Source organism: Macrotis lagotis, chromosome 3 (assembly GCF_037893015.1).
Source record: "Macrotis lagotis isolate mMagLag1 chromosome 3, bilby.v1.9.chrom.fasta, whole genome shotgun sequence".
NCBI lineage: Eukaryota > Metazoa > Chordata > Mammalia > Peramelemorphia > Peramelidae > Macrotis > Macrotis lagotis.
The window spans coordinates 275,232,634-275,247,115 of record NC_133660.1 but is presented as its reverse complement, the minus strand read 5'-3'; the positions used below and the strand labels follow the sequence as shown (position 1 = coordinate 275,247,115).

At 56.0% G+C, this 14,482-nt stretch overlaps 1 protein-coding gene across 1 annotated transcript; it reads left to right on the top strand.

The window, feature by feature from the left end:
- Positions 1-9,704: 9,704 nt before the first annotated feature.
- Positions 9,705-13,935, top strand: IFITM10 (interferon induced transmembrane protein 10). Its single transcript, XM_074227599.1, has 2 exons — positions 9,705-9,926; positions 13,658-13,935. The coding sequence occupies exons 1-2, from the start codon at positions 9,705-9,707 to the stop codon at positions 13,805-13,807; spliced, it is 372 nt and encodes a 123-aa protein (XP_074083700.1). The 3' UTR covers positions 13,808-13,935.
- The last annotated feature ends 547 nt before the right edge of the window (positions 13,936-14,482 follow it).

Sequence of the window (14,482 nt, the reverse complement as noted above, 5' to 3'; positions counted from 1 at the left end):
GGGCCTCCCAGCAGCTCCACGTGCTGGGACAGCCCTCGACCCTGATGGACCCTTTGCTCCTGCCGGAGGATCCGAGCAGCGCCTCCCGGGACAATTTACTCCGTCTGCCTCAGTTTCCTCAAGTGTAAACTAGGGACTTGTGAGGACCAAAGGAGAGGGGAAAATGTGCCCGGCATCGCTCATCCGTGCTCGAGGAGTGCTCCCTCCTCCCCTTCCCCTTTTTCTTCCCTCCCTTCCCCCTCCCTCTGTGCCTCCTCCTCCTCCTCCCTTGGAATACAGTCCTTCAGGTGGGCTCTGGTGGGGCTGCCCCTCCGTGTGCCAGGACTCCATGCTCTCACAAGGACATGCCCTCTCTTGGCTGCCTGGGCCCAATGCTGACCCCTTGGGCTTGTGGTCCACTACTCAGATCTTTTCAGAACTGTATGGCTTCTCACAGCCCTCCCCCATCTTCTGCTTGCAAAATTGGTTTTTTGGTCCCAGATGGAGAACTTGCCCTTTATCCCCCGCCATGGCCTGGGTCTGAGCCCTGCCCCCTGGAGTCCCCCCCTTTCCCCATGGACCCTTTGGCCCTGCCAAAGGAGGCTGGGGGGGGGCATTGGCAGGGCCTCAGCATGGGAAGTGGTGGTGCTGACCACGGTGAGGACCGCTGGGCAGCAACATGGAGAGAGCCAGCTTTCCTAGCACTCCCAAAGCTTAATTCTGAAGCTTAACCCCCAGCCCCACCCAGAGACTTAGACCATGCTGTGGTGGATCTGGGCAGTGGGGGCTGGCGGGAGCAGGGTTCCCCTGGGGCGGTGAGCTTGAGACCCTCGGACAGGAAGTGGCCTGGCCTGCTCTTCAGGCTGGGGGGGGAGGGAGCTCACTGGGCCTCCATTTCCGCTTCTCTCAAAAGAGGGGGTCACAGATGACCTCAGAGGTCCTTGCTGACACTGGAGTCCTCTGTTCAATGGATGTTCTCTGATCCCATGATCGATGATCTCCCCCCCACTCCCCAGGCCTGGGCTGGGGAGGGGGGTCAAGCACAAGGGAAACCTGGCCCATGTTTCCATTGAAATCAATACAGTGGGTCGAAGGGAGAGAAATCAAGGGGATTGATGTTGGGGGTGAAATGGGGAGGGTGGAAGGAAACCCGGGCCGAAAGAGAAGAGACAGCTGGTGCCCCCGTGGCTGACCCAAGCCAAGCCGTCTTTGACAGGAAGATGGACAGATGACCTGCCCTTCTGGGTGTCCTCTCGGGCTCAGCTCCCTCACCTAAGCTGCCCAGGATGCCAAGGGATTCAGAGACACCAGGAGAATGTTATTTTCCCGAAAGGAAGAGGACTGAGTCATAAAAGTGTCCGAGGCCCTCGCTGCCTCTGAAATATGATCGGGGAGTCGGGCCGCAGAGGCACCAGAGTGACTGGCAAGGAGAACCGGTCACCGCCTCTTTGGGGCTGGTGACTGTACCTGGCTGGGGGGGCCAGGGGAAGAGGAGGAGGAGGAGAAGTTGAAACTTCGTCCAGATGTGGAGGCTCCAGGCAGCAGGGGCATGGTGGGGGGTTTGGGGACAGCCCATAGGAATCATGATCTCCCCAAAGGTCATCAGGGGACCCCCATACTGCCTCCTCCCAAAAAGGCTGGTTTGTTTGAGCTCCCTGCTGAGTCCAGGCAGGAGGCCAGAGCCACCGGATGACAGAGGGCTGGGGCCCATCTCCCTGAACTTGGTCCCTTCTAGATGAGCATCTCCCTTTTGGGTCTCCCCAGCCTCCCTTAACTCATCGCTCTCCTCGCTCCTCAGAAATAAGCCATGGTCCCAGGCCAGACAAAAAGAGAAATGGTCCCTCCTTTCCTACTTTGGGAAAGCCTACATGGATTCTCAGGTGAAGGATAAGAAAGGGTAGTGGGGGGAGACCCACTGGAGGGAGGGGCATGGGAACTGGACTGCAGCTGGGGGGTAGAGCAGAGGGGTGCAGCAGGTGCATTTCGCATAGCCTGAACCAAGGTGCAGAGGAGGGAGATGGGGCATCCCAGCAGGGGAAGGTCCAGAGAGCTGGTCCAGAAGCCAATGGTCTTGAGAACATTGTCCAATAGGACTGGAAAAGTGACTTGGCCAAGGGCTTTCTGAGGCAAGTTGGAGAGGCTGGACCTTATTCTGGAGGCGAGAGGGAGCCCTGGAGATTCAGGAGTGGGGAAGTAATGCAGTCCGATCTGGGCTTTAGGAAGACAGTTTTTTCTAAGGAGGATGGATTGGAGAAGGGGGGGGGGGGGGGTCAGTGACAGGACAGACTGAAATAGGCCACTTTCTGGAGGGGCAGAGAACGGGTGAGACTTGGTTGTAGGAGAGATGGCAGGCCTGGAAGAAGGAAGAGTCCAGGGTGAGGGCCCCGGAGAGGGCCGGGCCCTCAAGGAGTTAGTTGGAAGGGGGGCTCCTCTGTAGGAGGTGGCTTCTGTTGAATCTGAGATATCAGGAAGTGGGGCTGGGACCTTACAGGAAGAAGGGTGGGACGCCACACTGACAAGCCGCCACAAGACCCAAAGGGGGAAGAAGGGGTGTGGAGAGCTGGTGAAAACCCCTCAGGCCCTCCATTTACAGTGGGGGAAATGGAGGCCCACCTAGGCGTGAAGTGAAAGTGTTTATGGTCCCATAGTACTGAAATGAAGGATTAAACTGGAGTGTAAACCTGGGTCCCTTGGGTCCAAAAGAACCAATTTCCCAAGTACAAGATAGGGAGAATATATCTAGTTCTGGATTTTTGCTCCCCGCCAAAGGATCTAGGGGTCTCAGCAGCCCTCAGGCTGGTTTGAAGTCAGCCCTGTGATAAGCTACCTCTCCAGTTATAGTGACTAGCATCCAGGAAATGGGGGGGTCATTCAGCTGGTCGGACCCCAGCAGCTTAGTTTTGGGGAAACACATTTTTGGAGGAACATTGATAACTTAGAGACCTGGGCAAGGGCTATGAGGCCCAGCAAAGGGCCCAGAGGACAGAAAGCTCAGGGGCTGCCACCTCTAGGGTTAGCTTGTCCTAGTGGGCCCCAGAGGCAGAAACAGGAGACCTGCGCAGGGGGGAGGGGCTCTCCTTCCTGGTCTTTGGGGTTTTCCTGGTCAGTGAGATTCAGTGGCGCTTTCTAAGTCCCTATTGTGTTCCCGTCCTTGACTGTGGGCAAAGGGACAGAGAGAACCCATTCTCCCCAAAGTCCATCCCCTGATAGGGGTTCTGGAGGACAAAGGAGAGAGGCCCAGGCAGAACTGGGTGACATCGGAGGAGGCTCATCTGAAAGGGGGGGGGTCAGGACCTCACATGGAGGGGGTGGGGAGGGAAGGGAAGCCCCATGGTCAGGGTGGGCTGAAGGGCACAGAAGTGTGGAGGTTGGGGGGGAAAGGTGGGAGAAGAGGGCAGGCCCTTGACATATCTCAGACCTCTGAGGATTTCTCTTGGGTTTGCTGGGCAGAGCCCTGATCAGGGGCTGGCATGGTCAGTCTTGTACCTTTGGAAGGTCATTTGACAGCTGTTCCGGGGCCAGGCTGGACAGCAGGGAGACTGAGCTCCTGGTTCAGACATGAGGTGAACTGGGGCTGAGCCAGGGTGGTGGCCAGTGGTCATGGAAGGGACTGGATGAATGGAACCCTCAGTCCTGTTGACAGCTGCCTAGATTTGGGGTAGGGGGTCTGGGGAAGAGGTGGTCATTAGGAGGCACTCTGGATTGAGGGCTGAACTTGGAGTCCAGAAATCCAAAATTCAAATACAAACCACATGACTCAGTTTCCTCATCTGTAAATGAGGAGATTGGATTTGATAGCTTCTGAGATCTACATTATCTTGGAGTTTATGATCTTTGGATTATTCTGAGACCCTGGGGAGAGGGGAGACTTGGGTGACTGGAGGATGGTAGTGCTCTGTTGGAAAGGCTTAGGAAAGATGTGAGTAGTCTCAGACAGGGGGAGCTGAAGGTGCCCATGGCGGTGCTCTAGTGAGCCCCGAGGCCTGCTATTCAAAAGGGTTGTTCTCATGTCTCAGCCCTAACTTTGGGGCTTTTCCCCATAGAATGATTCTAGACTGTCCCTGGTCTCAGGGACTTCATAGAGAAGGTTTTATTGTGGGTGCTGTCTCCTTGCCCCCTTCCCCTCTCCTCCCCCTCTCCAGTCTGGCCTTTTCACTATTAGATCATTCCTTGTTCTCTGCTGCTGTTTAAGAGTATTTTTTTGAGGGGGCAACCAGAATCTATGATTTTATTGATATAGGGAACCCCCCCCCCCCCAGCTCACAATCAGTCCCATTTAGTCTCCCAGGTGCCTAGGCTGTTTGGGCTCCACAACATTAGGTCACACACTGAAGGTGACAGTGTGGGTCAGGGGTGGCATTGGGCTGGTTCACAATCAGCTAAAATCATAGTCTTTGAGTAGGAACAACCTACCTGACCTCTTGGGGAAACTGATCCCTAGAGAATCCAAAGGGCTGTAGGAGAGTCTAAGAGGGGGAACATCAGGGTGGTCTTTTGGAGCCTTGAAGGCCCTTCTAGGAGGGAAGTCTCCCCCAACCCCCATGGGGGGCAGTCCTTGTAAATGCAGGGAGGAGGTGGAGAGATGTGGGATGGGATGCTCAGCTCAGGAAAGAGTTGGACTGGATGCCAGCGTATGAAGGGGAGTCAGAGAGGGAGGCTGAACACCCCTGAGTAGAGAAGGGCATGAAGGTCCCTCTCGGCCTCAGGTCCCTCAGCTGTCCCACAGGGGCTTGCTTCTAAGCTCACCTCTGCTCCAAGCTCTGCTCTTGGAAGTGACTTGACCTCCCATATGAGCTGAGAGACCATGGAAGCCAGGGTTCTGGCCATGCCACCCCAGGCCCCAGGCAGATCTCTGGACATTCTCAGTTCAGCCACACCCTCGAGTTTGCCAAGCTTGACACCTCCAGGGCAATTCTGTGAGGCCAACTCTACCAGGGCTCCCTTTGACAGAGGAGGACCCTGGGGTTCAGAGACACAGGACCTGGTCCATTGATGGATGACCACCCACCTGCCAAACCAGCTCCCTCGGAAGGATGAAAGTGGAGGAGGCCTTGTCATGCTAGGAGGGAGGCAGGCCGGGGGACCTGGCTTCCAGACTCCTCAGCCGCTTGTCCATCTCCTGGGCTGCATTGGCCTCCTGGTCTTCTATTACTCAGACCATCTCTCCCTCTGGGTCTCTGGCTCATCTGTTTCTCCTTAAAAGTTGTCCATTTGCATGCTTCCCCCCCCTTTCCAACATGACAAGCATGGAGATGCGTTAAACATGAGTGTTTATGTGCAACATTTACCAGATTGTTCACTGATATGGGGGAGGGGAGGGTAGTAGAAAAATGTGCAAATGGATGAATTTTGAAAATTGTTTTTGAATGTAATTTGGAAAAAAAGAGCTCATGAAGGGCAGGACTTCAGAAAAGCCTGGAAAGATGTGCGTGAACTGATGATGAGTGAGTCAGAAGAACATTGTACACACTAACTGCAACACTGGGTGCTGGTCGTCTAGGCTGTACAATGATCAAAGACAATGCGATGGAAAATATCATTCACATCCAGACAAGGAACTATGGAGTCCGCAAAGCAGACCAAAGCTCACTTTTTTCCATTTTTAAAATTTGTTTTATGTATTATGGGCTTTTCCCCCTCTCATGATTTTTTCCTTCCTTTTCAATTTGTTCCCTCTTTCACAACATGATTATTATGTTTCACATAGTTACCCACCTTTAATCTATATCTGATTGCTTTCTATCATGGGGAGAGGGGATGGAAGGGAGGAAGGAGAAGAATGTGCAGCTCAAAACCTTACCAAAAAAAAAAAGAGTGTGAAAACTATCTTTGTTTGTAGTTCGAAAAGTGAAAAGGGGTAAAATGTTAAAAAAAAAAAGAAGTTATCAGTTTGCTGCTTGGCTGCCTTACTTAGTTTCTTTGTGTTTTTTCCTGTCTGTCTCTCCCTGTCTCTCTTGTTCTGGGTCTGCCCTCATTGTCTGTCAGACTTTCTCTTTCTCTAACACTTGACTGTATAGTCTATCAGTCTGGGGCAGCCTGGAGAGGTAGACTGGCCAGGTAGGTCAGGCTTCCTCTGTCCTCTGCTCTGGGGACCATCCCTCCCCCATCTCTTCCTCCCCTCCCCCTCCCTCATCATCTCTTCTTCATTCCTCCCTCATCTCTCCCCATCCCTCCTCAACCCTCCTCATCCCTCCATCATCTCTCCATCCTCCTGAGGTCTGTAGGAAGTTCTGAGTGATGCGTTTGTAGAAGGATGTTGATAAGGTGCAGGCAGTCTCAAGGAGGGCAGCCAGGCCACTGAAAGACCTCTTGAAGTCTAGCTGAAGCATGGAAGATGTTGAAGCTGGGGAGACCTGAGGGCAAGAAAGGCAGGAAACCTTTAATAAACATCCACCGGATCAGGTCCTGCCTGGAATCCTTGACAGCTACAATTTCACAATCATCTTGGGGGGTGGGGATGTTATCATTCTCAGTCTCACTTTACAGGTGAGGAAACTGAGGTAGATGGTGGTCTTATCCAAGGTTACAGAGTCACTCAGTATCTGAAGCCACATTTGAACTCAGATCTTTGTGATCTTAGGCCCAGATCTGTAAACTGTGGTGGCTGGGAGCATGCTACTGTAACCGTGTTGGAAGTATTTGAAGGATTGTCTTCCATTTTTGTGGAGGAGCCCAGTTGGAATTGACCTTAGAGGGCAGAACCAGGAAGTCAGTGGGGGGGCGGGGGAGGCAGACTTGAGCTTGAAGGCTGAGTGGAAGGGGCTGCTCTGGTTCCGGGTCAGGGGGTAGGGCTGGGAGGGAGGGGGGGATTTCCAGGTGTGGTGGATCTGGTCCTACCTGTCCATATTTCTCCATCTTGCCTTAGAGGATGCCAAGGCCCCAGCGTGTCCTCTAGGGCAGCTCCTCCTGGAATCTCAGTCCATCCCTCCTTTTCCCAATCTATAAACTTCTCTAGCGAATCCCCCATTCCGCGGCCCCCCCTCCCAGCTCCCCTTTCTGTGCTATTTCCATCATCAGAATAACGTAAGCTCTTTGTTTCATGAGCATTCCAACCCCTGCACTGAGCGGAGGGTGTAGGGTCACAGCAGATTCTTTGCTTCCCCATTTGGGGCTTTCTTTCAGATACTAGAGTCCCTGTTTGCCATTTCCTTCACCAGTTCGTTTTGCTGTTGAGGAACCCAGACAAATCCAGTTAAGTGACTTGCCCAAAGCCTTAAAGCTAGGAAGTATCTGAGGATAAATTTGAAGTCAGGTCTTCCTAACTCCAGGCCTCAAACTCTGGCCACTGTGCCCCCTAGCTGTTTGGCACGTGGTAACCCCTTTGTAAATGCCCTGACCCCTGTCCTATCTCTTCCTTCTGTCCATCACCTGTGATCTCTTGCTCTGGGGAAGGGAGGGATCAGGGTTCAGGATGAAAGACTCAGGATGAGGGAGGAATGGAGAGGAAGTATGGGGGAGGGATGAGGGAGAGATGAGGCTGAGGGTGAGGGAGGGATGGAGCTCAGGGTGAAGGAAGGATGAGAGAAGGAGGGGGCTCAGGATGGAGGAGGGAATGGGGAGGATGAGAGGATGGGGAGGGATGAGGGAGGAATTGAATTCAGAATGATGGAGGGAGAGGGTTCAAGATGAGGGAGGGATGGGGAAGGATGGGGGAGGAATGGGGGAAGGATGGGGAAGGATGGGGGAGGATGGGGGAAGGATGGGGAGGAATGGGGGAAGGATGGGGGGGAATGGGGGAAAGATGGGGGAGGAATGGGGGAAGGATGGGGAGGAATGGGGGAAGGATGGGGGGAATGGGGGAAGGATGGGGAGGAATGGGGGAAGGATGGGGGGAATGGGGGAAGGATGGGGGAGGATGGGGGGAGGATGGGGGAAGGATGGGAGGAATGGGGAAGGATGGGGAGGAATGGGGGAAGGAAGGATGGGGAGGAATGGGGGAAGGATGGGGAGGAATGGGGGAAGGATGGGGGGGAATGGGGGAAGGATGGGGGGAGGATGGGGGGAGGATGGGGGAGGATGGGGAGGAATGGGGAAGGATGGGGAGGATGGGGGAGGATGGGGGAGTAATGGGGGAAGGATGGGGGAGGATGGGGAGGAATGGGGAGGAATGGGGGAAGGATGGGGGAGTAATGGGGGAAGGATGGGGGAGGAATGGGGAAGGATGGGGGAGGAATGGGGGAAGGATGGGGGAGGATGGGGAGGAATGGGGGAAGGATGGGGGAGGAATGGGGAGGAATGGGGGAAGGATGGGGGAGGAATGGGGGAGGGAGGGATCTCAGGATGAGGGAGGGGACGATGAGCGATGGGGGAGGGACGATGAGGGATGAGGCTCGGGGTGAGGAGCGGACGCAGCTCTGGAGGAGGGGAGGGGGCTGAGGCTGGGGGCGGGCTGGGAGGCCCCCGGCCGGACTGCGGAGCGGGGCGGCGTCGGCGGGGGTGTCGGGGGGGCGGAGACGCGCCTCCCCCCGGCCGGCCCCGCCCCCGCCGCGGCTCAGTCCGGGGTCCCAGCGCCGAGCGGGCTGACAGGTGACGGGAGCCTTGGGGCGGCCGGGCGGGGTGCGGGGGGCGCAGCCGCTTCTGCCGCAGCCGGGCCTCTGCCCGCCGCCCGGACTCGGGGGGCCCCGGCAGAGGCCCGGCGCACGCTGCGGAGGCCGGAGGCCGGGCGCCGGGCGCCAGGGGGAGGGTGGGCTCCTGGGGGGCAGTGCCCCCCCGTGGGTGTCCGTCTCAAGGAGGGTCTCCCCGGGGGCGTTGTCAGGAGGGAGGGGCGGCTGGGGAGGGCGAGGGCCCCCTCTTGTTTTTGTTGTGCCGATGTGCGTTTGCTGAGGGACAGAGATGTGGGGGGGGGGCTGGAGGCTTGTGGGTCTCGGGGGCACTGATGAAGGGGCCATGTGAGGAGTGAGGGCGGGTGTGTGACTTGGGGGAAGAGTCCTTTGTGGGGGGTTGCTCTTGGGGGGGGTGTCTGAGGAGGCCAGTGGGGTTTTGTGGATTGACTCTGGGGACCGTTGTGTCATTGTGTGTCTGGGGCTGTCAGTGTGTGTCCCAGGGTGCCATCGGGAGGTAGGCGCTGTGTGTGTGTGTGTGTGTGTGTGGAGGGAGAGGGCCACCTCCAAAGGGAGGAAAGCCCCCCACACCGCTGGGAAGGCCAAGGACCGCAGAGTCCTTTGGCAACTGAGCTTTGCTGGGGGGAGGTGGGAGCAAGAGCAGCGTCGGAGGAATGGCAGGGGTGGTGCTGCAGGCCCGAGTGGCCAGCCAGGCCTGGGCACTGGCTGGCAGCAGGAGCATCCCTGGCTAGGCAACTAGGGAACAATGAGCTCAGCTAGGACTGAGGAGGCCTGAAGGTGCTGCAGGACTGGCCCCCAGGGAGGGAAGGTAGGAGGGAGCTAGGAAGCCCCCTGGGGTCCTCTTGGCCTGGATCTTGGTCCCAAGTGTGAATTCTGCTTTGTCTTCCTTCCCTCTCCTTCCCTCCTCTTCCCCACCCTCCCCGCTCTTTCAGGGCTGCCCAGGCCAGTCCTCAGCTCCAGGCCCGACCCCCAGCCGGCATCACGGAGGGCCCTCAGGAAGCCCGGGTGACCCCGGCCTGTCCCCTGGACGGGGCTTTCTGGATCCCTCGGCCTCCAGGCGCCCCCCCCAAGGGCTGCTTCGCCTGCGTGTCCAAGCCCCCGGCCCTGCAGCCTCCGGCGGCCCCCTCGGCGGCCTCTCAGGGCCCGGCCCCCGCCCTGTGTCCCATGGAGGCCAAGACTTGCAAGGCCGACAGCGTCCGCACGGGCACAGGCTCGGGGCCCGGCAAACACTCGGCAGAGAAGAAGACCATGACCAACCCCACCACCGTCATCGAGATCTACCCCGACACCACCGAGGTCAACGACTACTATCTCTGGTCTATCTTCAACTTCGTCTACCTCAACTTCTGCTGCCTGGGCTTTATCGCCCTGGCCTACTCCCTGAAGGTGAGTGAGGGGCGGGGGCCTGAGGCCACCAGGGCCCCAGAGGGGAGATTGGGATCCAGAGAAGGGGTCCAGAGTAAGGCCAGGTACCAGGGGAGGAGGGGCACTAAGGCCAGGCTGCTGGGGCATCCTCTGTCCAGAGTCCTTCTCCAGTCGGAAGGGCCCCTTCCCAGCCCCTCAGCCAGGGACTCTTTCCTAGTTTCCCCATGCCTGAATCCCTGTCTGCAGCTCAGTGTTTTCTGCCAGTTTCCGACTGAGCCAGGGATAGAGTTGGACCCCAAGAGGGCTGGCCCTGGGCTGTGTGAGGGAAGGAAAGTTCAAGGGTGCCCACAGCTTCGACATGGGATGGGAAGACCACGAAGAACGTGAATCTGGACAGCCACTTGGCCCCATGTTCTGTCTGGCTGTTTCAGGAGGGCTGAGGCCCCTCAGCTTCTGACTTGGTCCTATCCTGGTTCCTGGACTCAGTCCTCAAGGGGGGAGAGAGGGACCATTGCTTGTCCCCTCTGACCAGGTTGTCAGATGGGGGGGGTGGACTGTGGCCAGGAAGGTGTCGCCATTTTCCTTTCCTTTGCACACAGATCAAAGTTGAGGAGGCAACAGAGAGGGGGGTGACTCTAGAAAGGTTGGGTTCCTAGGAAGAGTCATAAAACATCAGACCACAGAATGAGGAATGTCAGAGACAGGGGGAGGGCTTGAAACCCAGAGCTTCAGCCCTTCTGGCCCTCTGGTGGCCCTGATCCCATTGCACTGAGCATTGGCAGCAGGATTCCCACTCAGGGCCGAGCTGACTGTCCAGTGAACTATCAAGGCTGGGTGGCCACCTGCTGAGGCTTTTCTGACAAAGAATGGAAAGGGAGGGGTCCAGGTCATCCAGGGAGTTCAGACAAGCAGGACTAGAAGCCTCCTCTGGTGACCCCCGAGAGACCCCAACTCTGGCATGACTCTGATGGGACATTCTGGTATCTTACTGACAATTTCTGGTGGCTCTGAAGAACGCAAAGAAGAGGCAGAGGGACCCAGCAGGGGAAGAAGCCTGGCCCCAGTCATACAGCAGTCTATGTACTTAGGGCAAGGGGGAACAGTGGCTCTGCAGGCTCTTGCTGTGGTCCAGCCTGCAGGACGGAGATGACTTCCAGTGGCCGCTGACACTGTCTTAAATTAAGGGCAGACTGAACATGATGTGGGCACAGAGAATGCTTTTTGCCCATAGTGGACTGGGCAATAGAATGACTTTCTGATCTGATCCTCACAAGCTCACTTGTTGCCTCCCTTTTTCCATTCCACTTCCCCCTCCCCCCGCCCCATCCCTCTCAAAAGTCTGGGGGCCCACATGCACTGGCTCAGGTTGGGCCAGCTCATCACTTTTCCCTACAACTGGGTGGCCCAGGTTGCCAGCCCAGCACCATTTCCCTAATTGTTCTCCCATTTCATTTACCTTCCATCCTTCCATCAGTGTGTGTGTGTGTGTGTGTGTGTGTGTGTGTGTGTGTGTGTGTGTGTGTGTGTGGACAGGAAGGAAGAGAGTTCCACAGGGGAGAAAGGAATTAACTTTAAAACACCATACATAGCTCCTCTGACTTTTCCTGCCCACCTCTGCTCCCTCCAGTCTGATCTGTCCCCAAGTGACCAGTTCCCATATCCCTCGGTTTGCCCAGGCTTTTCCTTCCCCTCCCACACTGGTGAACCATCCACAAGGTCTCTGTATGTCCCAGGCAGCCCCATGTAGGAGGCAGAGTGGCAAGCAAACCAGCTTGTTCCTCTTGCCTGGGACAGCCCACAGTCAGTTGAGGAGAAAAATTCTCTGAATTTTCTCATGATGACTGACCTTGGCCCTGGAGCATGAAGCACCCAGGGACGGGCAGTATCACTGGTGGGTCTGGTTCTACTACACACTTGCTCTATGATCTTGACCTTTCTCTGGCTGTATGCATTTCCACTTAAGAATTGCAATGGGTGGACTGGAAAGCTTTGAAGTTCCCTTGCAACTCTGGTGCTATGCTTCTTGTTCTCTGGGGGAGGTTTCCAGGGATGTTCCCTAGGGGGAAGGTCCCCAGAGGGGCCTGAGTCTAGGCTTCTGGCAGGGAGGGGGAACAGTGTTCAGAACCTGCCATTCCTTCTCCAAGGAGTTTGTGCCAGGCAAGCTGGCTCAGGCCAAGCAGGGTCCATCTGCTGGACCAGGCACAGGTTGCCTGGCAGCCAGGGTTGTAGCTAGGTCATAGATTCCTGGACGGTGAAGGAATTGGGACAAGAAAGGGAGGCACAAGATTAGTGTTGGTTTAGCATGTGATCTGGACTCCCCAGAATGGCCCTCAAATTCCAGATTCGGGTCCTCCTCTGGGACTATTTCTAGCCTCAGGTGTCTTCCCCCGACTGTCAAGAGTCAAGACTTATTTGGGGGCTAGCTGGCAGGGGAGTTTGGCCCACTTACCAGAGCAGGGTTAGACGATCCATAAACTGCCTTGATTCCATCTGTCCCTTTGGTTTTTTTTTTTTTGTAAAGCAATAGGTTTAAGTGACTTTGCCCAAGGTCGCACAGCTAGGTAATAAGTGTCTGAGATTGGATTTGAACTCAGGTCTTCTGGACTCCAGGGCTGTGCCACCTAGCTGCCCCCGTCCCTTGTTTTTGAGGAAACTCTGGACTTTCTTCAGAGCAGCCTCCTACACCCCTCCCCCAAATCCCAAGACTCAGGAGGCCTAAGCCTCCATAGGACCCAAGGGGGAAAAACTCAGCTTGATTCAACAATGAGCCTTGCTTTGGGAGTCTGGTCCTCCATCTCTGCCATGCAGGCTGTGTGACCTTGGGCAAGTGCTGTCCTTGGAGCCTCAGTTTCCTTATTTGTGAACTATGGAACAGTTGGAAGGACCAGATGGCTTCTCCTTCAGTGCCTCCAATACTTGAATTGGTCATTCTAGTCCTGTTCTGCCCTTCTGGTGCCAGACGCTGCACTGCTTTGGGGTTCAGCATAGCCTGGGGTCCGCAGCTGGAGTAGGGCTGTGTGCTGTTCTCTGGCACCATCTTGTGGTCGGAGGAAGGCCACATCCCAGCAGGTAAAGACTCCTAGAAGCAGACCCATAGAGCTGTCAGCGTATACTGTTCTGAACAGCCCTGAAGGCTCTAAGGAGGACAGAGATGGGGCCACCTAAGAGACTCAGAACCCAGAGGGAGAGGTTGAGAGTTGGGAGGGGCTCTGAGGAATCTATGAATTCAAACCCTTCATTTGGGCAGATGATGAATGGGAGGCCCTGGGGGGTGCAAACCGGGGTTCTCCAGCACTGGCAGAGCTGGAATCTGAAACCCTGGCCTAGAATTCCATATCAGGACAGCTTTGGGCTCAGTGAGCCTGTTCCTTTCAAGGACCAGCATAGTCTTTGGAAAAAGAGAACAAGTGGGCAGCCACTCCTTGGCCAGGGACATCAGGGAGGGAGAAGGCCATGGAAGGTTGGGCATGAACTGACAGTAGTGGTGGAGCAATGGACACAGACAGGCCGATAGATGGGCAGACAGATAGAGAGAGAGAGATGAACAGATGCACAGACAGGCAGACGGATGGACAGACAATGAGGGAGGCTGCTCTTCTTCCTTAGCAGCTCAACCATCATTAGGAAAGGAGAGGAGCTCAAGTCCCAGGTGTTGTGGGCTCTAGGAGGGGGCCGTACAAGTAGGTGCCAGCCCTGCCTGGGCACCTTTGCCTTCGGGGTTAGGGACTCATTCCCTTCTTTCTTGGCTTCAGGTTCGGGACAAGAAACTCCTGAATGATCTGAATGGGGCCGTGGAAGATGCCAAGACGGCTCGTCTGTTCAACATCACCAGCTCAGCTCTGGCCGCCTTCTGTCTAGTCCTCATCTTCATATTCCTGCGGTACCCCCTCAATGACTACTGATGAGGGGGCAGGGAGGCCTTTGACCTCCTCCCCCAACCCACTGACCTGAACTGTCAGGGGGAGAAGAGTATTTGGCTTGGACGTTTTTACAGGAGAATTACTCATTTAAAATATTTATTTTCAATATAAAAGGGACAGGGTGGGAGGGGAGGGGGAAGGACAGAGAGAATCAAGGAGGAACAACTGGGGAAGTCAGGGTGGGAGCCCCATTAAATCCTCTATGTGGCTTCCAGGCCTGCTGAGTCCAGGTTGAACCAGGGCTCAGGGCCACTGGGATGTATTGAGAAACAAGAGGAGGGATGAGATGGGCAATACCTTCTGTCCCACAGCTAGATGGTGCCCTCCCCATCCCAAGGTCCTACCCCCAGACTAACCAAGACCTTGGTCTAATGCTTCAGCTACACTCACAACCCCAGCAATCAACAACCTGGCCTGTCAGCACTTTCCCCAACCCTTGAATTTTCTCTCCCCACCAGTACCCCTTCCCCTTCCCCCTCCCCCTTCCTAAGGGCTTAGCCCCTAGGGCCAGGCCAGAGCAGGATGGTAGTTGCTGTTGGCTGCTCAGGATATCTGCCCACCAGGCTACCCCCAGCCCATCACCCTGCTTGGAACTATCGAGATGAGGTGACTTTCTAATGAAACATCTCTGCTCAGCATCCCTAAAGCCCAATTTCC